General features: G+C 41.1%; 2 protein-coding genes across 8 annotated transcripts in view; one reads left to right on the forward strand and one right to left on the reverse strand.

Moving 5' to 3' along the window:
- Positions 1-1,592: 1,592 nt before the first annotated feature.
- Positions 1,593-19,042, reverse strand: LOC124121050 (transcription initiation factor TFIID subunit 7-like). The gene is made up of 10 exons (XM_046483998.2): positions 18,928-19,042; positions 16,885-17,016; positions 15,027-15,107; positions 13,735-13,828; positions 12,699-12,757; positions 11,962-12,181; positions 10,473-10,643; positions 3,353-3,462; positions 2,939-2,998; positions 1,593-2,401 (listed from the first exon to the last, which is right to left on the reverse strand). The coding sequence occupies exons 1-10, from the start codon at positions 19,009-19,011 to the stop codon at positions 2,369-2,371; spliced, it is 1,044 nt and encodes a 347-aa protein (XP_046339954.1). The 5' UTR covers positions 19,012-19,042; the 3' UTR covers positions 1,593-2,368.
- A 2,133-nt stretch (positions 19,043-21,175) lies between these two features.
- Positions 21,176-25,343, forward strand: part of LOC124128338 (magnesium transporter NIPA2-like) — a 50,081-nt gene continuing 45,913 nt past the window's right edge. For 2 of the 7 annotated variants that reach the window (XM_048387438.1, XM_048387440.1), the window contains exon 1: positions 21,965-22,296. Coding sequence is in view for 3 of the 7 variants with exons in the window: in XM_048387440.1 (XP_048243397.1) it covers positions 22,267-22,296 (30 nt within the window). In the remaining 4 variants the exon portion in view is untranslated. Of the gene's footprint in view, positions 21,370-21,960; positions 22,297-23,969; positions 24,014-25,343 lie in introns of those variants that run through there. The other 5 variants (XM_048387439.1, XM_048387437.1, XM_048387443.1 and 2 more) reach the window with 5 other exon arrangements.

The raw sequence follows: 25,343 nt of genomic DNA on the forward strand, positions 1-25,343 counted from the left end.
GTTGCTCGTGCTGTCTACCCTTGGGCATGACTCAGCTTCAGTAATATTCCACCAATACCATGACGGGACACAAGAAGTGGGCTTCGCCCATTGCAACGGATCAGCTCGGGCCTTCGACCTGACGGACGCATTACCCTATAGGCTACCCCACCGCTGGTGTATTGCCAGTTATACATTAACTCATTCGTTGAAGGTTCAAGCTTCAAGGGCCCACTACTTCCTGACGGCACCGTTGCATAGATACCTGTGTTTCTGTTGCAGTTGAAGTTATAACGGGGTTATACTACCGTGTCGGTAGTCTTACAACTGGATACTGGAGTGTTCGTATCATTTTCCGTGCAAACATACCGTTTCTTTGACCTTCAGCTTACGAAAAATGGGCAGACAACTGATATGTGAAGACGTATTTGCACATACCACATAATGGTTGCATATATGGTTGAGCAACACTTCGTACTTCTTGGATTCTCAGGTGATTTACCTCATGGGATTCCAACCTGTTTCAACATAAGCAACGCTCCTGGTTTATCCTGCTTTTAGGTGAGGCGAGGTGAAAAGGGGTTACACGTCGCGTCTAAGATTGTTGCACTTATATTGCGACAAGCATGCTAGCCCACTGAGATACCATGCGGCAGTTTTCACATGAATACCCTACTCAGACACAGTATACTGACTCCGAGCCGACCAGTCCTTGTTTTACCCCTAAATGCAGAGAGACAGGGTAACAACAAGTACCATTTTTTAACACCTTTGGGTATGACGCTGCTGGGGATCGAACCGGACCTTCCGTCCTGCTTTTAGCATTTAAGGATGTAAAGTACTCCACACACTTTACCAGTGTGGTTTATTGCTGCAGATGAGCCCCCTAGGGTTCGGTTTTCAGTGGTTAACACTTTTGTAACACTGTTTCAATTGTGCTGCCATTTAACCTTATAATGAAGGGGGAAAGACAACTGCAGCACAGGTCGTTGATGATTACAAGGAGCAGGTCCTGATCTACGATTGATCTCATTCAGGTGGAACCCAACAGGGTCCTGAAGTTAAAAGACGTCTGGTTGATCTCTCTGGTGAAACCTTAACCTAACGATCTCAGGCTGGCAAAAATAAACATAGGTTCTCTGACATTTGAGGATCTGCTGCAGAACGTGTCCATGGTAATTCTGTGACAAAACAAGAGACTTGGGTCCTATATAGTCACTGTTTATTTACATAATGTACATTATACTTCAATATACAGTCATCCACAGGTCCCATACAATAAGTTACAGTCAACTGCTTTCTTTCTTCCAATAGTGTTACTGGCTCTGATATCCAAATCATTGATAACGCTGGAGACTTGACACTAGGACCTGCTCTCAGTTCCTACAGCATTCATCACCACTCGCCCCTTTCCGTAACCTGCAAGAAAACTCGTCCCCCTATCGATGAATGTTATGTGCGAAAATACGACAAACCAATCAGAATACGCGTATGATTTCAAGTTCTTCATCAAAGAATCCCTCAGAAATAATTTTTAATTATATATGTCTTGCATCTAAGATTATACTCAAGACACTGTTCAATCATACTGTATCATTCCGCATGTCCAGATGTGCTTTAAATTGCATCTGAAATATATAAAATATATGGGGAAATATATGTGAACCATTACACAACGTGTTGACAATTGTTTTAGGTATGCCTGTCTGTGCTAAGACGGAGCCCGGTCGCAAAAATGTCCATGAGGGGGGCACAAGTTGCTATTCGGCTTGTCCCGGAATAACACGAGTTGGTCACGAATGTTCCTACACCGGCAGATATAAGGTGAAAAAACCTTGCACTACTTTTTCTAGGATTCATACATTGTACCAATGTGGTAACTCTAACCTGCTTCTTTGTTGTTTAACGCTGCACTTATCTGCAATTTCCCATATGACAGCAGCGTGTAAATAATTTCAACCAGACAATCCAGCGATTGATGCTATGAGCAACGATCCATGTCGTCAGGTACGATGACACACGATAAACCAAAGCACCAAGTCTGATCATCCAATCAATTTGATCTCCTCTTGGTATAACATAGGTTGCTGGGGACCGATTCTCAACCAGAATCCACACAGGGAAGTGGAACCAGGATCAGGGTACAACTAGTCTATGCAACTCTTGGTTAAGAAGATTTTCCTCACACCCATATCAAGGAACACTGGACATTACTTCTCCTGCAAGTGACAGGACTGTGATTGCAGCTTGTTAGTGAATTTCTCCATTTCATCATGACAGACTATGGCTATCTGGGAGATAGAGGACTGTCAGAGTTATCTCCCTTCTTTCTTTAGCGCACACAACAGCACTTGGGCCAGTCTCGCCTCACTTGTCTCCTAATAACTCATCATTGGTTCAGCATAGATGATAGGATTTCAAACTGAAAAAAAAATTAAAAATTGATTTCATAATCAGACATTTTTGTGCAGGCGGGCAGCAGACGAGTCATGGTGCTCTTATCAGTATTTCAGTTACCGAATTCGACATAATAAGCGCCCCGCTCTAATAAGCGCCCACAGCGAGATTTGCTGATATATTGGCTAGTGAACAATCCCAATTAGCACCCCTTCCCATTGATCAATGTACACAAGACTTATTTATTTGTGTATCGTGTGTAATAAGTACCCTCAATTATGGGCAATTAAATTCTTGAAAAAATATAGCTGTCGTATATAAACATTTCAGGCTGTCAGCATAAACCACAAAATTTATCTTTCAACTCTGGTTAAAATGAGAAGACACATGCTGTGGACGCTTATCACTTTGGTGATAATGGTGATGTATGGACAGAGCAAAGCTTATTATCAGGGAAGCCTGTGATTCAAACAAACAAGGAGCAGATCCTGGCCTGACTGCTCCAGACTAGTGGCAGCCCCACTGTGTCCCCCGCCAGTGTCCCCCACTCCTGTGTAGTTACCTCTCTCTCCTTCTGGCCCTCCTCCTGCACCAGATGCAGCAGCCCCTCCTGCAGCTTGTCCTGCAACATCAACATCATCATCATCATCATCAGGTGCTCATCAGACACATTATCAGAGTTTATTCAGGGCTGCGCAGTGGCACCATGGGCAGATTCAATTTTCAAATGGTGCACTTTGAAATTACTGAGGTTTGATTTAATTCTAGTCTAAAAAAACCCTGAAGTATCCCATACCAAAACAATGAGAATTTGTTTTGATCGTAACCCAGTTAAAACTCTAAATCATGCACACACGAATGCAGCATTATGTTAAACATGGTTAGGGCTCTCCTGAAGTGGCTTTGTACTCTGAACTCTGGACTCCCTCAGCTATATGAACCCCATGAACTACATAAATCCCCTGCCAGAACTAACCCTCTCCTCGAGTGAGTCTGTTTTTGCCAACTGTTCTTCTAGATCTGTCTTCTTCAGCTGAATCTCGGCCAGCTGTTGAGTCAGCTCAGTCAGCTTGCTGCTCAGCTCATCTGGAAGGAAAACGTCATCATTGCAATCATGTATGATTCTTTTTGTGAAGTGCAGAGGTGCCCGATCAAAACAGCCCAATTTGTGAAAAATCTTCAGGGAGGCAAGGGAATTCACTGACTATAAATGTCCAGTTTCCACCCTTGCCGAACTAGGCTGGAATTATGGAGTTATAGTTTGACTGGACTAACGAGTCTATGCATAGTCATATCAAAATCAAGAAACGAAATCGACATCAGGTCGTAAACTGCCGTGCAGATTTCAGTTGATTGCAGGACTTGCAAATATGTGTACCATCAACATAACGTCAACACACATAATCCAAATATTTCCATGTTTCCTATCAAGGTGCTCACATGATTTGATGCAATTCGTGAATTAAGACCCATCTTATTACAACATAGACTTTAATTATTGATCAGATCATCTTCACTGGGTGCCACCATTTTGTTTGACGTGATATGAAAAGTGGAATCTGATTGGTCAATAGGAGGGACATAGAAGGGACATAATTCACAACAGGCACTGGTGGTGCTACGACTAAGACCAGAAATTCCAGGCTAGTGCGGCAAGGAAACTTAGTAAAATCTAAATATTTTTTACATTTGTATACTTATCCTGCATTACTCCTTAATGCATTCACTGCTTACCTTACGACAAAAAAAAACTGGGACAGCTAACCGGCGATGGTCCTTGGGTGAATTATTCTGTTCACAATCCAACTTTTATATCCCGCCGTCGCTGTCCCGGTGATCACGTGACCAAAGGTCAACTCTTCACATCACTGCCTGTCGCCCGAGCTTAAAAAAACATACTTTTGAGGTTTCTGAAGCCAAAGTGGGGAGGCAAGTCTGCGACGGGTGGGCCTTAAACGTAGTAATGCAGGATAAGTATACAAATGTAAAAAATATTTAGATTTTACTAAATTTTTTACTTATCCTGCATTACTCCTTAATGCATCTGTATCGGACGGTATGGAGGTGGGAAATCCTCAATACAGAAACCTCAATAATTCACACCCTGACACCTGACACAGATTAGTCAGTAACCCGTTAAGCGGAAAAGTTGAGAAAAAACGCTTATACGGTAGGGTATTACAATGTGGCAAACAATTGCACATGGGAATTAAAGAATAGTTCCCTATACATTTTAGTAATAAAGACAACGAGCTGCTCAGCCAAATCTTTACTTACTATATGATTATAGCCCTGATGACAATAACTTGTCTTCCCTTGGCGAAATCTGATCAATAACACCGAACAGGAAAAGGCTCTGTATAGGGCGTGTATATTATTTGCGTCGAGGGTTGGTGACTTGCTGAGCTACAACCAACGGCCCAAAACTGCGTACACCTTCAATGTCCTCGAGAGTCACATCGCGAAGATAATGACTAGCGAAAACTGTGTCAGACCTCCAAAAACATCCTTCCATGATTGTCTTGATAGTACAATTGCTGTGTAAGGCCATGGTAGAGGCTAATGCCCTGATCTCATGAGGATTATTCGTTCTTGGTGGATCCAAATTGGCGATCGAATAAGCCTGAAGGATGACTGCGCGTAACCATAAGGATATGGTGTTGCGACTGACCTCGGTCGTGGATGTAGCAGATACGGGTATAAATAACCGCTTCCTCGAACCACGCCTAGTCTTGGAACGGCGGATGAAAATTCGCAGTGCCCGTACCGGACATAATAGAAGTTCACCCTCATCCTCACTGCCCACAATCGTCGAGATTGGTGGAATGGTGAAGGAACGATCAGGTTGGCCTGGTAATTGATTCTTGGCAATAAAATCCCAGCACAACCCTAGATGTACCGCTCCGTGCGTCCCATGCTCAAAACGAACCCGGGTGATGTCGATTGCATGTAATTCGCTCACCCGTGCCGCTGTGGCTAATGCCAAGAGAAACATTGTTTTCTTGGTGAGGTCATAAAATGAGGTTGCATTGAGGGGCTCAAATGGGGGTCCTCGCAAACCTCGAAGTACCACGTTCAGATCCCACGCAGGTGGGCGGAACTTGGTCTTCTGATCCTCAAGCCTAAAAGAGCGTAATAAGGCCTGTAGTTCCGGGATCTTAGTAATCTTACGATTATCCGGAACGGCCAACACTGAGTTAAGTGCAACCAAGTACGTGGTAATGGTGCTACCTTTCAAGTGTCTCTGGGTACGCAGATGTAGGAGGTATTCAGCTAAAAACTGAGGTGACGCTGTAGTAGGATCTTGACCTTTTGCCTTGCAAAAAGTCTCAAATGATCCCCACTTATCATCGTAAAGGCTTCTAGTAGAGGGACGATGAGCTAAGGTTATAGCTTTAGCTGCCCGATCCGAATAGCCTTTGGCACTTAATGCCTTTTTAAGACGAACCAACCGTGCAGACGAAATTTGTCTGGTGTTGGATGAGGCAATTTGCTGTGAGGGTGGATTAGTAGGTTGGACCACTGTGGAAGGTGTAGTGGATCTTTTCCTGCTAGCTTCCTGAGCTCGACGAACCACCCTCTCGCTGGCCACCAGGGCGCGACCAAAGTCAGAGCAAGTGTTCTTGTCTCTTGGATCTTTTGTATTACCCTGGGAAGTAGAACTGGTGGCGGAAATGCATACGCCTTTATTCCTTCCCAAGGAATGCTGAATGCGTCCACCGCCCAAGCCTTCGGATCTGGTAACGGGGAGACATATGTCAAAAGTTGGTGGTTTTGGCAAGTTGCAAACAGGTCGATGTTTGGTTGCCCGAACTTCCGAACCAATAATTGGAATGCTTCTGTGTGAAGTTTCCACTCGGTGGGTGCTACCCTGTCTGGGCGTGATAGAGCATCGGCCAGAATATTTCGACATCCGGGGATGTGCTGAACTATGAACTGTAGTTGCAGCCGATCCACTAGATGGAAAAACCTGAATGTCTGTTGAAGTAGCGAGTTGGAGTGTGTTGTTCCCTGATTGCGCAGGCACCACACCACAGTGCTGTTGTCTGTGGATATGGATAGTTGGGTTGATTGTAGTTGATTCTGCCAATGGGATATGGCTAGAATTACGGCTTCCAACTCCAGATTGTTTATGTGCCATTTCCGATGAGCGCTTGACCATAGCCCTGAGACTGTCTGGTCTTGTAGATGAGCACCCCACCCCTGAAGGGAGGCGTCTGCGAATAGGTGTAGATTCGGGGACAACCCTGATAAAGAGATTCCTCCTAAGACATTCGACTCTATCGTCCACCAACGGAGATAAGGTCTCAAATTCGTTGGTAGCATGATGGCCCTGAGTGGATCCTGACCCCTGATGTAGGGATTCAGGAATTGTTGTATTGGGCGTAACTGTAATCGGCCTCTGTTGGTTAGGTCCTGGGCTGAGGTGAGTAACCCTAGCAACACTTGCCATTGGTGAAGTGTGCGTGGTTGACAAAGAGCAGGTGACAGGAGGCGTAAAATCTTGTGCCATCTGTCCCTGGGAACCGACAGGAGGTTCTGATCTGTTTGAAATAGTCCTCCTATGAACTGGAGTCGAAATGATGGAGTTAACTCCGATTTCGCCTCGTTGACTATCCAACCCAGTTGATATAGTAGTCTTCTGGTGAATTCCCGGTGACATATTAACGTCGGTGTGTGTTGATGACACAGGAGACAGTCGTCTATGTACGACTGGAACCAAATGTTCCTCAGTTGTAGAAACACAGTTATGGGCTTCATTATTCGTGTAAATAGCCACGGGGCCACTGAAATGCCAAATGGGAGTACTGCCCACTGGTAGTGGACCCCATTGAACTGGAACCTGAGGAATCTGCGATCTTTGGGATGAATCGGTAAGTGCAGATATGCATCCTGTAGATCGATACTGATCAAGGAATCGAACGCTTTTATGCTGGTTCTGAGTAGTCTCAATGTAATGAGGCGGAAATACGGTGGACGCTTCAGATAGAGCTCGTTGAAAACAGAGAGATTGTGTATCATTCTCATCTTGTCTGAGCCCTTCTTGGGTACCAGGAAGATGTGAGAATAAAATCCCGGAGTTAGCGCTGGGGTGTGTATAATCTCTACGGCTCTTTTCTCCAATAGTAAGTCTATGTTGGCCTTTAAAAGGACATGTTGCTTCCTTGGATAATTCCCCGGAATGGGTGCCGTGGTCAACGGAGGAAAAACCTCTATGTCTAGTTGGTAACCCTGGCGTAGAATGTTGAGAACATAATCGTCCCTGAGGATGCTCCAGTTCTTCCAAAACCGATTCAGTCTCCCGCCTACAGGGGTATCGACAATTGGGACGAATGGGGGTAGGAGATCCCAGTCGTGACTGTCTAACATTTCAATGTTTGCCCCTCCTATCACCTCCCTTACTGTGGTATTTACCACGTCGGGATTGATAAGAACCCTGGGGTTTTCCTCTGCCACGCCCCTTGCCACGAAAAGAATCTTGCACCTGTCCTTCCTTAAGCGACTCACGTCTAGGCCTGTAGTTGCCTGACTTGCCCGATCGCTGGGAAAAATTTTGAGAAACATGCTCCAAAGCCTTGAGTGCTGTTTCATCCCTAGCGTAACTGGAAACCTTAGCGTGTGTGTCTGAAATCTGTTCGTTGAACAGAGATGATGAAGACCAAGGTTGACGTAGCAATCTGCGTTTAAACTCTGAGTCCCAAGTAGATAAGGCTAAATAACCCAATCTCCGAGTGACAGTTATTTCTGCCAACGCAGCTTTAAGATGATTTCTTATATGGTCAATCTGACGCTGTTGAAAATCAACTATAGTTTGGAGGTGATCTAGTCTGTTAGGATTATCCTCTGACAGATCCTGCTCTACCGCCCGAGTAGACGATGCTAATGCTGCTAAAGGTTTTAATACCCTTCGGATTTCTGTTTCAATAAACGCAACTCTGGTATCCTGAACCTTAAGAGTGGTAGGCCTTGACGAGCCTGTCATTCTGTGTATATCCTCATCCAAACTATGTGCCTGGTTTGCTGCCTCAAAGCCATGAATAGGAAATTCATCCTTCCTAAACCTGGGAGGTCTGAATGACGGTGTAAGTGTGAGCTTGGAGAAGTCCTCATCCAAAGATCTAATCATATCTGACATCATAGGGTCAATCGGAATCGACGTAGGATGTGTCCAAATAGTATCTTTTTTATCTACCCCACTACCCGGGGAAGGTACTGAAATGAGGCGGTCAGCTACCCAATCAGGTACTTGAGCCAGGCTAAGGTGAGTATTCCATTCGTTCGCGGAATCTCCCTCCTCACCATTAGAACCATCTGATGAATCAGAACGACGTTGATGTGTACGTCTTGATGGTGAACGACTTCTACTCCGATGTGCAATATTACCTCTGACCGAGGGCTTAGATGAACTGCCTGGTGACAAGGAATCATGCGTTGATGTCCAAGTACGGGCAGGTGTACTGGTACTACTCAACGAAGAATGTACTGTATTATGACTCATAATAGGAGTGTTATACACATTAGTCACTGGAGTAGGCGGTAAAATATGTGCCGTAGATGTAGTTGATGCAGGTGTCTGATACATAGGCATAGGTGTAGGCAAAGGCATAGGCGTAGGCATAGGCGTAGGCGTAGGCATAGGCGCAGGCGTAGGATACAGTTGTGTCATAGACTGCTGCCACATTGATTGTAGAAAATTTTGCATCCAATTAGTGTTTGGAATTGGCATAGGCGCCTGCGCTGGATACATTGGTACAGCGCTAAGCTGATCGTGCGCTGGTTGCGTAATATCATACGCTGATAACCCTTGGGCTGAAGTCATTGTAGAAGCGCTTGGGTAGTAGGGCTTGGCTGCGCTCGGCGCAGGCATATGAGGCGCAATGCTCAATGGAGTAGACTTGAGTCTAGCTTGGCTTGGCGCTATCCCCGACAACGCATCTTGAGACGCTGGCGCACTGTCTGCATACGTAACAGATGTAGAATTCTCCAAATTAGGTGCAATTATAATACGCCCAACATTCTCCGGGAGAGAAGATTCCGGTGGCATGTGCACCTCCGCGGTGACAGTTACGGCCGACCTATTATCCCTCATAGATAAAGGTTGCGTCGTAATGATCGAATCCTGTCCCTCGCTCATTTGCGATAGTGATAGAGACATTTTCCTTTTCTCAAGACGTGATTGCTGCAAAATACGTTTGTGAGTGACTTGCCTATACCTCGCGAAACTCTTTGGAGAGAGGTTTTTACAAAAAACACATTTAGAATTTGGTGCACAAATTTGTGTACATGACAAACAACGTGGGTGAGGATCTTGAATAGATTTTTTCCCACGACAATTAGTACAACGCGCAAGCATAAGTTACGCAATAATATACTAGAAGAAAACGGGACTGGAATTTACTGCCGTAGATAATTTCTCGGCAAAATATTTGAACGAGTTGATAGTGTATAAATGCTTGAATATACGCAACTCAATGAACCGCCAAAGCTAGAAGTATTGAAAACAACATATGAAATATGTTATACATACCTAGCCGATAATTGTAAACAATTGACTACCTTTACCAAGCAAACAATTGTAACACAATTCAAAATGGCGGGGAACAGATAGCACGTGGCGGGAAAAAAGACACGTCTCTTTTTCCGCCTCAAAACATCAAATACAACTTCACAACATGTTGAAAGTAATATGAAAGGTATACATCACCCATCGCAGAAGAATTTTAGAATGGTAGACGAATGGAAAGCCTAAATAAATCCAAAAAAACGAGAGCTCCGCTGGAAACGTCCTAGCTATGTCGCGACAGGCAGTGATGTGAAGAGTTGACCTTTGGTCACGTGATCACCGGGACAGCGACGGCGGGATATAAAAGTTGGATTGTGAACAGAATAATTCACCCAAGGACCATCGCCGGTTAGCTGTCCCAGTTTTTTTTTGTCGTAAGGTAAGCAGTGAATGCATTAAGGAGTAATGCAGGATAAGTAAAAAATTGGACTTTTACATGAGTGAGTTGTATTTTATGTCTCTTTCAGCATTATTCCAGCCATATCACAGCAGCCTCTCGAATGATGAGATGACACCGGTCCACCCGACTTACTTGTATCGGAGTCCCCCACGTCCATGCTCTCGCTGGTCATCCTGTCAATGCTGGTGAAGCCCACTCTCGGCGTGGACGGCCCATGTGATGTCTCCTCCTCACCGCTGTCCATGATGTTGATGTCACGGTCTTCATCGTCCTCAGAACTGCTCACCTCACCAAAATAGGACGCTGTGGAAAGTCGGAGAAAGTCCACAAGATGACAACACTGAAGCATCACTTAACGAGATGACAAAATTGTTTCCTATGAAATCATTTTTATCAAAATTATGAATATCTTAATTGGTCTTGAAATGGCAAAATTAGAGTGGAACCTTTTTTGATTTTCATTCAAGTATGTGTAGGTGTCAAAATCAGGACCTGTGATCACAATTGACTTGTATACAAAACAAAACATGTTGAAACATATCAATGTTTGATAAGAATGCAGTACACTGACACCTTCCACCATTTTGGCAAGGGACGTGCACAAGCTTCTTCCTTAGTCATTCCTTATGAGAGGTGGATCTGATTGGTCAATAGGGGGATATAGAAGGAACACGATTGACTTGTATACCAAATAAATCTTGTCTTGAATGTATCAATATATTTGGGCAAGAATGCGGTATACTGGACACCTTCCACCATGTTGGTAAGGGACGTGCACACGCCTCTTCCACAGTGTTTAAGTTTTAAAGACTTAATACTGATATAAAGGGATAGGGGGCTTTCCCCACACAATGACTTCAATTAAATGCTTTCATAAGTAAATGATATATTTCATCACCAAAGTTGATCCAAAGTACGAGTTTGTTAAAATTTGGCTCCAATGGATGTCACTGATGAGGTTGCTGCACGCCATTATGGAACTTCTATTTCCGAGTAACTTGTTTTATATTGATGTCCAATTCTCGATTTTTGTGGATTGCTTTGATATTCAATTTCGAGGTTTAATCATATTATTTATAGCTTTATTGCCCTATTTTTCAAACAAAGACACTTTCGCTTGTGGCTATATTAATAGCTTCAAACAAACATGGTGGAGAGGCTTCCGGTAGAATGCATGTGTACCAATATTTGTCATACCAGTACTACCAACTGCAATCGCATGTGTAAGGTCTTCTAGCACTATTTCCACTATTTCAGGCATACCGTATTCGACGTAATATGCACCCCATTCTAATAAGTGTCCACGGCGAGATTTGCTAATATATTGGTTAATGAACAATCCCAATTAGCACGCCTTCCGACCCCTATTCGCACATAATACACACTCTTTATTATTGGCAATTAAATTCTGGAAAAATATATCTGTCGAATATAAACATTTCAGGCTGTCAGCATAACCACGAAATTTATCTTTCAACTACGTTTTTTTTTTTCACCAAAATAATTTCTAATAAGAGCCCCCTATTTCTAGTTTTGAGAGCGCCCTGGGCGCTTATTACGTCGAATACGGTATTACAGTTAAGGCAACTGAATGCACAGGTGATCTGCATGTGGAACATACCAGGATCCAGGGACACACTGGTGTCACCTCTCTTCATCTGTGATTCATCCTTGTGGAAACTGCCACTGGCCTCAATGACCTGGCCTTGACCTTGGCTGTTGTTGTCTTGGGTGTTGGACTTGTCCTCCTCTGTGATCACCTCCCACTGGACGTCGATGGCCTCGGCATCGTAGCGGAACAAGCGCTTCACTTCCTTCTCCGTCTCGGGCTGGTCTATGTGCTGGAAGTTGGGAGTGAGTTGGTGAGTGATTATAAAGTCAATTATATCTTGGCTCTACTACCAACAAAAGATAGGGGAACGAGAGTTGGACGAAACGACTGCACTAGAATGAGCTGATGTTGAGGGCATTTGAAATATTCAAACTGAAAAGTTCACTTCGTCGCTGCTATTGGGGCATGATTTCAGACGAAAAAAGGTTTAACATCGAGCTTAATATTATTGCACTTATATAGATAGGAGCATGCATGTGTGTGTATATGTGTGTGCTGCGGTTGCTTGAACTAGTTGGACTAATGCCGGTCTTTTAGTGCTGAGATATCTTGACACAGTTTTACACGAATACCCCACTCAGAGACAGTATACTGACTCCAAGCCGACCAGTCCGTGTTTTAGCCCCTTAATGCTGACCAGATTAACAAGAAGTACCATCTTTTTACGTCCTTGGTACGTCTTAACACAAGCATGATGTACTGGGGACCTATTCTGACCTAATCCATGAGGACTGATGACCACCTACCTTTTTCCTCAAGGTTTTCCTGAATCTTCTTTTCTTCACATTCTTGAGAGGTGGCGTAACTGAGGGGGAAACAATAATTAGTAGAATCAGTGAGTCCGTTTAGATTAACACCGCCTCTAACAGTATTCCAGTAACATCTCGGCATGTCAGCTTGTTGTGGGAGGAACGCCTGTGAAGAGCTGGGCCCACTTGCACAAAGCGATCTAAGTGCTAAGATGATCGTAACTCCCATACTTTAACATAGGCTTACAATAGTCGTAGCACTAAGATCGCTTTGTGCAAGTGGGCCCTGGTCTGGGCTGAACCTTCCCCACCTAAGGTAAGTCTAAAATTTAAGGGTGGATGATTATGGCCAGAGGGGGGGGAAGAACTGGCCAAGGGTATTCCTTGGGAAGGCTTACAACAAATTGTTAGGGGTGAGTGGGGTACGTCTCAAAAGTGTTGGAAATAAGAAGAACATAAATACATAGAACTTTTGAAATGCTCCCTAACTTACTGCCAGTCAAAGAAGGTAGGTATGTGACAGTAAGGAGAACTTACTTCAAGGCAAGGGAGGTAAGAATGTTACAGTAGGGAGAATTTACTGTATATGAAGGGAGGTAAGCATGTGACAGTATGTAGAACTTACAACCAGTCAAGGGAGGTAAGTACTAAGTATACGACAGTAGGGAGAACTTACGACCAGTCAAGGGAGGTAAGTACTCAGTATACGACAGTAGGGAGAACTTACGACCAGTCAAGAGAGGTAAGTACTTAGTATACGACAGTAGGGAGAACTTCCGACCAGTGAAGGGAGGTGAGTACTAAGCATATGACAGTAGGGAGAACTTACGACCAGTCAAGAGAGGTAAGTACTGAGTATATGACAGTAGGGAGAACTTACGACCAGTGAAGGGAGGTGAGTACTAAGCATATGACAGTAGGGAGAACTTCCGACCAGTGAAGGGAGGTGAGTACTAAGCATATGACAGTAGGGAGAACTTACGCCCAGTCAAGGGAGGTAAGTACTCAGTATACGACAGTAGGGAGAACTTACTGCCGTGATTCCAGGCATATTTCTTGTCCTTGTCCTTCTTCTTCGGACTTTCTTCTTCCTGTGGCGTTTCCTCATCATACGTACAGATCATCATCTGAACAGAACCACAGATAACATGTGTTGTCAATGTCTACATATGGAGTTCCACAGCAGTCAGCAGTATTGAAGCTGTATCACAATGGCCTACACTTAACAGTATTGGGGCAAAGCAATGAACCATGCCATCGAGCAACGGTGAGACACCGTCAGCCAGATCTCACTATATTTGTTTGTTTGTTGTTTAACACCGCACTCAGCAGGATTCAAGCTATATGACGGCTGTCTGTAAATAATCAAGTCTGGACCATACAATCCAGTGATTGACATCATGAGCATCTATTCACGCAATTGGGATACGATGACATGCATCAACCAAGACAGCGAGCCTGAACACCTGATCCCGTCAGTCGCCTCTTACGACAAGCATAACCGCCTTTTACGGCAAGCATGGGTTGCTGAAGACCTATTCTACCCCGGATCTTCAAAGGGTCCGAGAACTCACTGTGGCCACTGCCAGATGATTGGTGACTGGGTGCACATTCTGCATCAAATCCCCATTGGACATAGTGCCACAGTTACCACCTAATCCTACATGACAAATATTGGTAATTCATGGTAACAAAATACCTGACCATCCAAATTATAAAGGCAATGATCTCACTTTGCTAATCATATTAACACTAAAATGTGCTTTCAGATAGACCTAGGACAATACTACTTTCTTTCACTGTCATAATGGCTTCACTTGCAGATCCAAATACACTAAAGTAATATTCAAGTCTACATACCAGTGTGGACACATGAAGATCCGGGGTAGAACAGGTCTTCAGCAACCCATGCTTGCCGTAAAAGGCGACTATGCTTGTCGTAAGCGGTGACTAACGGGATCGGGTGGTCAGACTCGCTGACTTGGTTGATGCATGTCATCGCATCCCAATTGCGTGGATCCATGCTCATGATGTCAATCACTGGATTGTCTGGTCCAGACTCCATTATTTACAGACCGCCGTCATATAGCTGGAATATTGCTGAGTGCGGCATTAAACCAACCAACATACCAGTGTTTAAATATTAATCTCAATCAAAATACATCCTTTGCTGCATGGCATCTTTACATTATTTAAAAAACAATTATAACAATTATTTAACATTTAGCTGAATGTCCAACCTTTTCAAGCAAGTTATGTGGACACTCCTCCATATTCAATTGAATGCCTATTACCAGGATTAGAGGAGAACCCTTCAACATGTACCTGACAGATATCTGCAGTTTTGTAGAAGGTCTTCTTGTCCACAGTCTTCAAGGATTCAATGACGCACGGCAAGTCAACAAGCTGCAACATCCATGAATGTGTACCCTCAGTATCAAATGTGTGTGTATATATATACAAAAGAAACGTTAACTATAGAAACATACGGAGAAGTATGTACGTTAAGAAGAGATGTTTCCAGTTTGTACCACTTAATAACAAAAACTAACAATCAGTCCAGTGTTACCACAGTGTCCTTATTTTTAATCAGGATATGCTACATGTGACTTCCAAACTTTACACGCTAATCCTGCACGAGACAAATGGTGCATCTCAAGTCATGGATCTATGACATCACATAACATTCCAGCATTCCAGTATGTTCGTTTGTGCATTAAATTAATCTAATATCTCTTGAATATGAATAAGTCTTTATATATTAACCAACACGTATGGTATTTATGATCTTTCATAAAAAAAGTTTCAGAGTCTGCCAGAGGGAGAGAAACCTGTGCATTCAGTAACCATGGTAACCTCATGCCAATGTGGTTACAAGTGAGCATGACATTAGCGCTGATAAACCAAGGATCATAATAGGTGTGAATAGGTTCCTGACACAGTTAAGGGATGCAACTCTGCATGGGAGTTGCATCCCTTAGACCACTGGGTCACCTGTGCCCCCCCTTAAACATGTTCTATTTATTTACCATTTGAAAGAAACAACTGATCAAATAGTTATCTAGATCTACATTAAACATAAACTGTTAAGCAATCAGTCTATCCAAAGGCTGAGTTAGTGAGTGAGTTTCATGTCACTTTCAATCTCATTAAAATCAGATTTTAGTTCTCGTTATCGCTAAACAAAGATTACGGGTCACATCAGAACGACCTTACATCCAACCAATCAGAGCGTCGCTTACCAGATCATGAAAGTGACAGGCGGAATGTGTTTTCTGATCATGCAACCTCGAAATATTTAACAGAGGGTATTCCGAACGACTGTTACGGGTTTAATCATTATATCCATACAATCTAGGCCACCTGTAAGCCATTCCTGAATGTTCTTTTTATCAGTTTTAAAAATTTTAACCGAGAATATGTCAAAATATGTTTCGAAGCCAAGTCGCCAGTTTGAAACTAGTGTCGTAAAGCTCGAGAAAGCTGCCTTCTGATTGGCTAATGTTGATTTCTTGTCATTTCATTGATCGGTCAAAGTTCGCGAGAGGTCGTTCTGACGTGACCCGTAATGGGATGTCCTTAGATCTTTGTTTAGCGGCAGCGAAAACTTAGATCTGATTTTAATGAGATTGCGTCGCTTTCAACCAGTTGAACCACTAGGCTACCACACCTAACAAAACCGAAGAGAAAGACTGGAATATATATTCTCCTCAACCCTACCAACCCATGTCAGATTTCGCCTTGTTCAAATAACTGAAGGAAATCTTTAAACAAATAATGGCCAAATCATTTTTATCTTGAAAAGGTAGTTATTGAGCCCCCACTCTAGGTGCTGCATAATCATAACATAAGGCTTACTCGTTATTTTTGGCACACAGGCATTTTCTTCAGAATCAGAAATCCATTACATGTTTTGGCAGGAGACACAGCTGGTCAAATGCAAATAGAACAGCTCATTTTTTACCAGTGGTTTATGTAAAAGTTTGGTAGAAAACAATCGGTTCCTCTGGATGTACTCTCTAGAGATTAGTGGTCGTGTGCAACCCTGTATTCAGGTCACGTTACTTTAGGTCATCAAGAAAAAAAAATGGTTGTGTAGTCGGATTGACCTTTTTTTTAACAAAACCCCCATATTTCATAACGATCATACATAAAAAAACAATAAATAATATGTCTGCTGTACCTTGGCATTAAAAATATCTCCTCCATATCGGACACGACAAGTCCTCATATCATGCTGCAACTCAATACCAATCTTGTCCTTTAGAGCCATAGACCCAGACTGTACGTCCCGCCGTAGAGCAATCGCTGGCCCCTACACAAAACAATAATGTTAGACAAGCATTAGGTTCAACATACCTTTGTTTAATAATACAGTGATATGACATCAGTTAATGAGACAAGTGTTTGTTTGTTTGTTGTTTAACGCCACATTCATCAATATTCCAGCTATATGACGGCTGTCTGTAAATAATTGAGTCTGGGCAAGACAATCCAGTGATTGACATCATGAGCATCTATCTACGCAATTGGGATACGATGACATGCACCAACCAAGTCACCGAGCCTGACCGACCGATCCCTTTTAGTCGCCTCTTACGACAAGCATAGTCGCCTGTTACGGCAAGCATGGATAGCTGAAGACCTATTCTGACCCAGATCTGCAACAGTGAGTGAGTGACTTTGGTTATAAGCTGTTTTTAGCAATATTCCAGAAATTTCATGGCAGGGGACACCAGCATGGCTACAATGAGATGATATCACAGTTTAAAGGACGCAGAGCTCCAGGAATGCAGAAATATGCAGTAAAATAAAATCCAAGCATATCAAATACGCAACGAACATTACAGATACAAAAATAAAACTTGTGTGTATCATCAAAATATTGTTAAGTAACCCAGCGTATTAGATTAGCAAATCAGCAACTTATTTTGAAATTATAAACGGGCATCCCGTCAACCTTGCCAAACTCCACGATGACAGGTACATCACGATCATTTGCCATCAGACTTTCTTGTGGAAGTATCGTGGTATTTTTGAGTCCTATAAAGCTCTCGAACCCACACGACACCAGTTTGCTGGGACTAGATGAATAGTGTTTTAAATATTTAACTTAAATACCCACATGTGTAACAACTAGTGGGTAACAGAAATTTGAATACCCAGATAGGATTACTGATACCCAATTATTTTAAAATGCATGGGTAAAATACCCACAACACCAAAAGCTTATCTGGAGCTCTGAGGAGGTCTTCGCACTACCATTCACCTTTGTCGTAAGTAATATCATATTTAAAATGGGAATTTATTCCTGCTTTTAATATTTAACGCAGTATGTTTGACGACTTGAATTTTCATTCTCATCGCTTCATACATGTCATAGATCGACTTTAAAGTTGTTGGGTTATAGCTAAAACGGCACCTCAGCAAAACGTCACCTGGCGAAAACGGCACCGATTGGCGAAAACGTCACCTCGCCTCAGGCGAAAACGGCTACTAATGCCTGGCGAAAACGGCACCTTATATTTTTTTAACCTTGATAAAATAAATGATATAAAACTAACATGGTCGCTTGCAAACACCAATAATTGTGAAATGTTACAACTAGTTTACATTAGAATTTAGCCTCTACTCCAACTATTTTCCAACTTAGCCAATACGCAACTCAACTTATTGTGAAAACATAACATGCCTTGAAGTAAAATAATGAAATTAAACTCACATCGCCTCTTACAAACACTAATAATAGTGAAATGTTTAAACAAGTTTACAGTAGAAATTAGCCCCCTACTGTCCAGGACATTTTTTGTGAGGCCAAGAGAATACCCTCCTGGTAAATAGAGGTGCCGTTTTCGCCTGTCACATAGTAGCCGTTTTCGCCAAATGCGGTGCCGTTTTCGCCAGAGAAATCGGTGACGTTTTGCTGAGGTGCCGTTTTAGCCTGCACCCAAAGTTGTTGATGGGGTCACGATAATGTTCACAGCTCAATCCTGTAGCTATTGATGTGTGGTAAAACAACTGCCCATGTAGTGAAAAAGGATTACCCTAATCATATTCAGATACTGTGTACCCATGGAAACATTATCATGCGAACCACAGGCTCTACACCATTTCAATAGTTTGGGATTTTATCATTAACCTTTCAGCAAAATCTGTTCATAACTATCAATCACACATTAATATTACAGACTAGATACGTGGGTGTCAATGTGAAAAAGATCATTACTGGTGGTAATCTCAATATAAACTGTTGTTCGAGTTCAAAAGGCTCGTTTCCTTCCCTTTTCTTCGGTGGCGGTTTTCCGCTCATCTTTCTGTTTACAGTTGTGTCTGCAGGTACTTGTGCACTACGTCATAAATATTATTTTTGATACTATTAGAGGTACGACTATGTCTATATGTTACGCTTGTTAACAAAGCACTCTGTTGATTAATGTTGCAAAATTCATTCGTGCTTTTTTCTTTAAGTTTGTAACTACTTATAATTATATTTGAATCCTTTGTCGTAGTAAAACACGCAGCAAATCACTTCAAACAAAATACAAAAATAATGAAAGTGTTTGCATTACTGACCATTTATTATTTCTAAATGTTTTCATGAAACAATTGTTGGTCGTTTGAAAGAAGAAGTGACACTTTAGTTCTTTAAGTGAAAGTCAAAGGGAGACTTGCATTCCCAGGATGGCCTACTCGGATATTTGTTTTGTGTATTGGAATTAGTTAATTGACTCGACTGGAGCAAAAACAACTATTCTAAAAATTGCCATTGTTGTCTTTATTTTATTATATTTTTATATTATTTATTGAAATGTTGGACAGACAGTCCTTAAGCTAATTATAAAAAAAGAAACGCCTTACGCATCCATTGCACCATCCTCGATTGTCCAGAGTGTTTTATCTTGAATCTGTTCTGCTAAATACCCTGGACCCATTTGTAACCACAGATCCGCGAGTACGACTCCAATTACAGGATGCTAAAGATAATCATTCAGTTATTGAACCCGTGAAGATCTGATTTAAGAAATCCCTCCGCAAGTAATGATTGGGATAGATCTCGATGTTATCATGAAAAGATCATGTTTGGTTCTAATATTCAAATATTGTTTGTACAAAATATTAAAATGTCATTGAGTATGTTTCTAATTACGACCAATAAATGATACACGGATCTCTTTATCATAATTATTACTTTTATTGTTGTTGTTATCATTATTATCATCATGATTGTTATTATTATTATTGTCGTTGTTATTATTATCATCATCATCATCATCATTATTATTATTATTAATATTATTACCATAATCATTATCATCATCATCATCATCATCATCACCACCGTAACAATACATAAATGTGGTCAACAGAAATTGCATGTGAAGCAGCGCCAAAAAGTCTTTTTGAACCCCTTTATCTATGTGTTGTTTATTTTCAGATTTAAAATATGACGATTACTGATTAAAGGGGGTGAAGGAGTAAGCCTGTACTCTGAAACCTTGTATTCCTCATAATAAAGTGGGGCGGTGGGGTAACCTAATGGTGAAAGCGTTCGCTCGTCACGACGAAGACCCGGGCTCGATTCCCATCATGGGTACATGGGTACAATGTGTGAAGCCCATTTCTGGTGCACCCCGCCGCGATATTGCTGGAATAGTGCTCAAAGCGGCGTAAAACCATACCCACTCATAATAAAGTGGGGCGGTGGGGTAGCCCAGTGGTTAAATCGTTCGCTAGTCACGCGGAAGGCCAGGGTTCGATCCCCTCCGTCCATGGGTACAATGTGTGAAGCCCGTTTCTGAAATATTGCTAAGAGCGGCGTAAAGTCCAATTCACTCACTCATAATAAAGAAGCTGTGAAGTAACTGCATAACTGCTGAGTGCGCAGTTAAACAAACCCACACACACGCCTCCGACATTAACATAAAGATGTTTCGGCAATTGTATGTGTATTAGCATGAATTTGTGTGGGCGTGTATTGCAAAGTGTAGATGAGGCTCGAATACAACAAACAATTGGAGAATTCGTTAAAGCATTAAAACTTTATACGGAAACACTTATTTCTCTGAATTAATGGTCCTCTGAAGTAATGAATTCAATGGTCTGTTTTGACTAGAAACTCGGAACAATTATTTTTTCACATTGTCTCTCCTGCTTGGTAGTATTGGTTTGTACCCGATGCAGATATACAGTAATGCCTTCTTGAATTGAAAAGTACAGAATCGAGTCATTATTTGAGGCGTTCTCGACATGTCTCGGCAATAAATTGCTAAAAAATATTCTCCATTTTCTGACAAACTAATTAAACCATTTCTCTGTGAATGTTTTGCTTTTATAAAATAAAAAAAATAAACCGCACACTTGACCTCACATGATTGTTTCATATACATTTTTTGTGTCGAAATTCATAAACAAGCGACGACGTCTATTACAAAAATAGCGGTAACACAAATAGTATTTGACTATGTTGTTTACATCGTCATCACTTTCTGTGTATCTCGAGATGCTTGATAGACTCATGCAACAACTTCATCAACAGTCAGTAAATTAAGTCATATAGTAAAAGGACCGTTCTTGGTCCACCCACTGTCAATCTACTGCCACATAGAGACTAAGTCACATACATTCATCCCATCCAAGTATCTAAAATGGCGGTAATAACGTATGTGTGGTAAGTTGATTCACATGTTCTACTTGCACGGTATCACGAAATTAGGAAACACCACACATTGATTGTGCTTCCGTGACTCGGAACATGACACGTAACATAAGTCCCATTATAAATCTGTAATAATTCAAACGCCAATGTCGGTCCGTTCAGCAGCGCACACACTGGGGCCATCAGTGTAACTTTCGTTGCGCAACCCAGGTTGAGGAACGAGATACATTTTACTTGAAGAGAATCACTCTTCAAGGAAAATGTATCTCGTTCCTTTTTACACGTCACTGACTCTGTTGACATTGTGACGGGTTAATATAAATATAAGATGACGCCAGTATTCGGTCACGAGTGGAGTGACATAACAGTATTTCTTTTGCCAGAAATAATGGCACATATACCAGCCAACTACCGTTTTGCTTCGCCTTGGATGAACGTACAAGCTTATGTAATACACCTGTTCTATTTTTAGCAGGAATCATTGAAGCCTGACCATGGACTAGACTGGTTGCTTTGTTATCGACCAAAGCTTTTGTGTGTGATGACCAAATGATATATTAATGTGAAGACAGCTCAGATTTTGATTTTATATATATGCATATAGATCTGGAACATTCTGTCAACATGGATAATGACTTTGTCACTTCACACATAACTTGCTATGTTTACATTATAGCCTATTAACATGATAAGACCCGATTGATGGCTTTAGAGGTTGCCAAGCTACGGTGTAAACAAGCCAAACTACAGTCTTAATGGCTGACACCAGGAAAATGGCTAAGTCACAAGGGGTATCATTAGATCACTACCAAACTGAAGGAATTTGTGGTGAATTGTGATGTTATTTCTGTGAAAGGTGTTTACAGTTTTACAAGGAGTCGTCTTTGTAAACATGGAGAGCGGGTTCTAATGTTTCCACTGGCTATAAGATCTGAGAAGGTAGGGTTTGAAACGGCTTTGTGAATATCACTATTACAATGTCATCAGTTGTCTTATACTGTGTCACTGTCAGAAAAATAACTGCCTGTCCTTGTAAACAATGGTGAAGTATCTAGTTATAGATACATGTATCTGTATTATCCAAGAGAGTTACTGTCATGAAAAAATATTTGTTATGTAAGCTTGACTTTGTTTACGATAATGTGTTCTTGTTATTTGAGTAGACTGTGGTGATGATTTCATCGGATGTAGTCCTGTATTATACTTACTTGTAACTTCTATGATTTGATTACAAAGACTATTTGTGATTAATCAATGATATTTTGATGCTGCTCTGCTCTTTGCAGTAAGCATGCTGAATTGAATGGACATATTTACTATCTCCTTACTTGCTTCACTGCAGTGTTGGCATTGGCAGTCTTTTGTACGGAAGCCTTTTAGGGCCATTTTTTTTTTTTTAAATTCGATACTATCTTGAAATTTCAAGATACTAAGTTGAAATTTCAAGATAGTATCTTGAAATTTCAACTTAGTATCTTGAAATTTCAAGATAGTATTGAAAAAAACAAAAAAAAACAAATGGCCCTAAATGGCTTCTGTACTTTTGATTAATTTTAGTCATTTATCATTCTGTGCCCATTGGAACAGCTGTTGGATAGTACTGAATAAGTAATGGCACTAGTGTTTTAAACATTGATACATAATCAGGATATTCATAGGATTCAACCTATGTTTATTTAAATTAATTATCATCTAAACTAGTTTATATGATTATTTGGATTATCATAATTATGATAAAATCAAGGTGATGCTTGTAACTAAAACAATAAAAAATAAATATTTTTCATAGCATATTATTAGCATAGAATGAAAATAATAATAATGATAATAATATAATCATTTGGTTGATTATCATGAGAGTAGGCGTAGCATAATCTGTTCTGTGATATCAAACCTAACCGATGAGTAGTAGTTATTTTATATGAAATATTACGTAATTACATTATCTTCATAAGTACAGACACTACTTCATTTAACATTGATTTGAAACCTGAAGAGTAACAGTTTAGAGACATTCAATGTAAAATGTTGAAAAACAAAGGACATTATTATACTACTCAAAAATAGTTAAAGATTACCCAGTTCTTTCATATTACTATAGTTAAATTGTCATGTCCTGATAGATTAACTATAGTAAAATGAAAGAATTACCGTATTCGTCGTAATAAACGCCCCGCTCTAATAAGCGCCCACGGTGATATTTGCTAATATATTGGCTAGTGAACAATCACAATTAGCACCCTTTCCAAATGATAAATGTACACAAGACTTATTTATTTGTGTATAATACGCACTCGTGTGTTTTATGCACCCATAATTATGGGCAATTAAATTATCGAAAATATATCTATGGTGTATAATTCACACAGATTCTTCTTTTATATCATTTCAGGCTGTCAGCATAAACCACAAAATTTACAATCTTTCAACTCTGTTTTTTTTTCACCAAAATTATATTCTAATAAGAGCCCCCTATTTCTAATTTTGAGAGTGCCCTGGGCGCTTATTACGTCGAATGCGGTTGTGCTCCTTAAAATCTTTGCTGTTATACAAAGTTTCTCAACTAGGTTCCATCCTTTTCAGAAGAGTGACAATCTTGCTGTATTTTACAGATACTTTTCCTTATTCAGCCTATGTGGGTTCCCCTGATCTGAGGGTAAGGCTTAGCCTCCTTATTGTATTTGTCTACTAACAATTTTATGAATATTTCTACTTTTTCCTTTTTCCTGATCTTGTTTGAAAGTTGAAAGTGTAATGTGGTGAAAGGGACTTTGGACTTGTCATTAAAATGTGTAAACCCTTAATTCTTTACTAAACCTTAGGACCTGTGAAGATCAGGTTAGTGGTAGATTAGGTCTTCAGCAACCCATACTTGCCGTAACAGGTGACTATGCTTGTTGTAAGAGGTGACTAATGGGATCGGGTGGTCAGGCTCGCTGACTTGGTTGATGCATGTCATCGTATCCCAATTGCGTGGATCGATGCTCATGATGTAAATCACTGGATTGTCTGGTCCAGACTCCATTATTTACAGACTGCCGTCATATAGCTGGAATATTGCTTAGTACGGCATACAGCAAACGAACGAACGAACGAACAAACTTAACATTAGGATAATTAATTTATTCTTCTCTCACCATTGGGATAATTATGGCCTGGTGAATTTCATTCTAATCTTATACATCCTTCAGGCATGGAGACAATTTCAGCCAACCCAAAACAATTTGAAACTTATAAGTCTTGAATAAGAAGATCACATAGAAAGTCTCAAATTAAGTAAGGATTGTAAAGAATGATTTATTTTTCAGATGGCATGTGTCTTTGGGTTATGAACATAAAATGAAATGCGCTCTCCATTTAAAATGGAAGCCTGAGATATCTACAAGTGGATCTGTGAAGGCAAATATTTATTTATTAATGTCAGTGTAGCCCATGGGAACAGGACTCAGGCTGGTTATCAGATAGAAACAGATCAGGATTAATTATTAATTGTTATTTCCAAGTAGAGACAGATTTTTTTCGTTTACTTACAAACATAAGTTTATATCTTGAATGCTTCCTGTACATTTACAAGGTGGAATGACTCTTTGCAGCACTAGAAACTAACAGTTTTAGTACACTAGTCCTTATAATGACACATAGCAAAACCGTCATTAAGGGCAATCTTCTACCAGTCCTTATGATACCTTTACTTTTGAGCAGTTTGTCAAAGACTACAGGACTAGTGCCAATTTCTAACGCTGCTTTATGATCGGGGTTATGGAAACCCGTTCGCCTAAGACTTCCCTTTTGAAAGTCAGACATCTATGGCCCGTGAAGATTCCGGCATAGAATAGGTCTTCAGCAACCCATATTTGTCGTAAAAGGCGACTATGCTTGTCGTAAAAGGAGACTAACGGGATCGGGTGGTCAGGCTCGCTGACTTGGTTGATGCATGTCATCGATCCCAATTGCGTGGATCGATGCTCATGCTATCAATCACTGGA

The sequence above is a fragment of the Haliotis rufescens genome, unplaced genomic scaffold (genome assembly GCF_023055435.1).
Source record: "Haliotis rufescens isolate VD_foot unplaced genomic scaffold, xgHalRufe1.0.p SCAF_7, whole genome shotgun sequence".
NCBI classification, from domain to species: domain Eukaryota; kingdom Metazoa; phylum Mollusca; class Gastropoda; order Lepetellida; family Haliotidae; genus Haliotis; species Haliotis rufescens.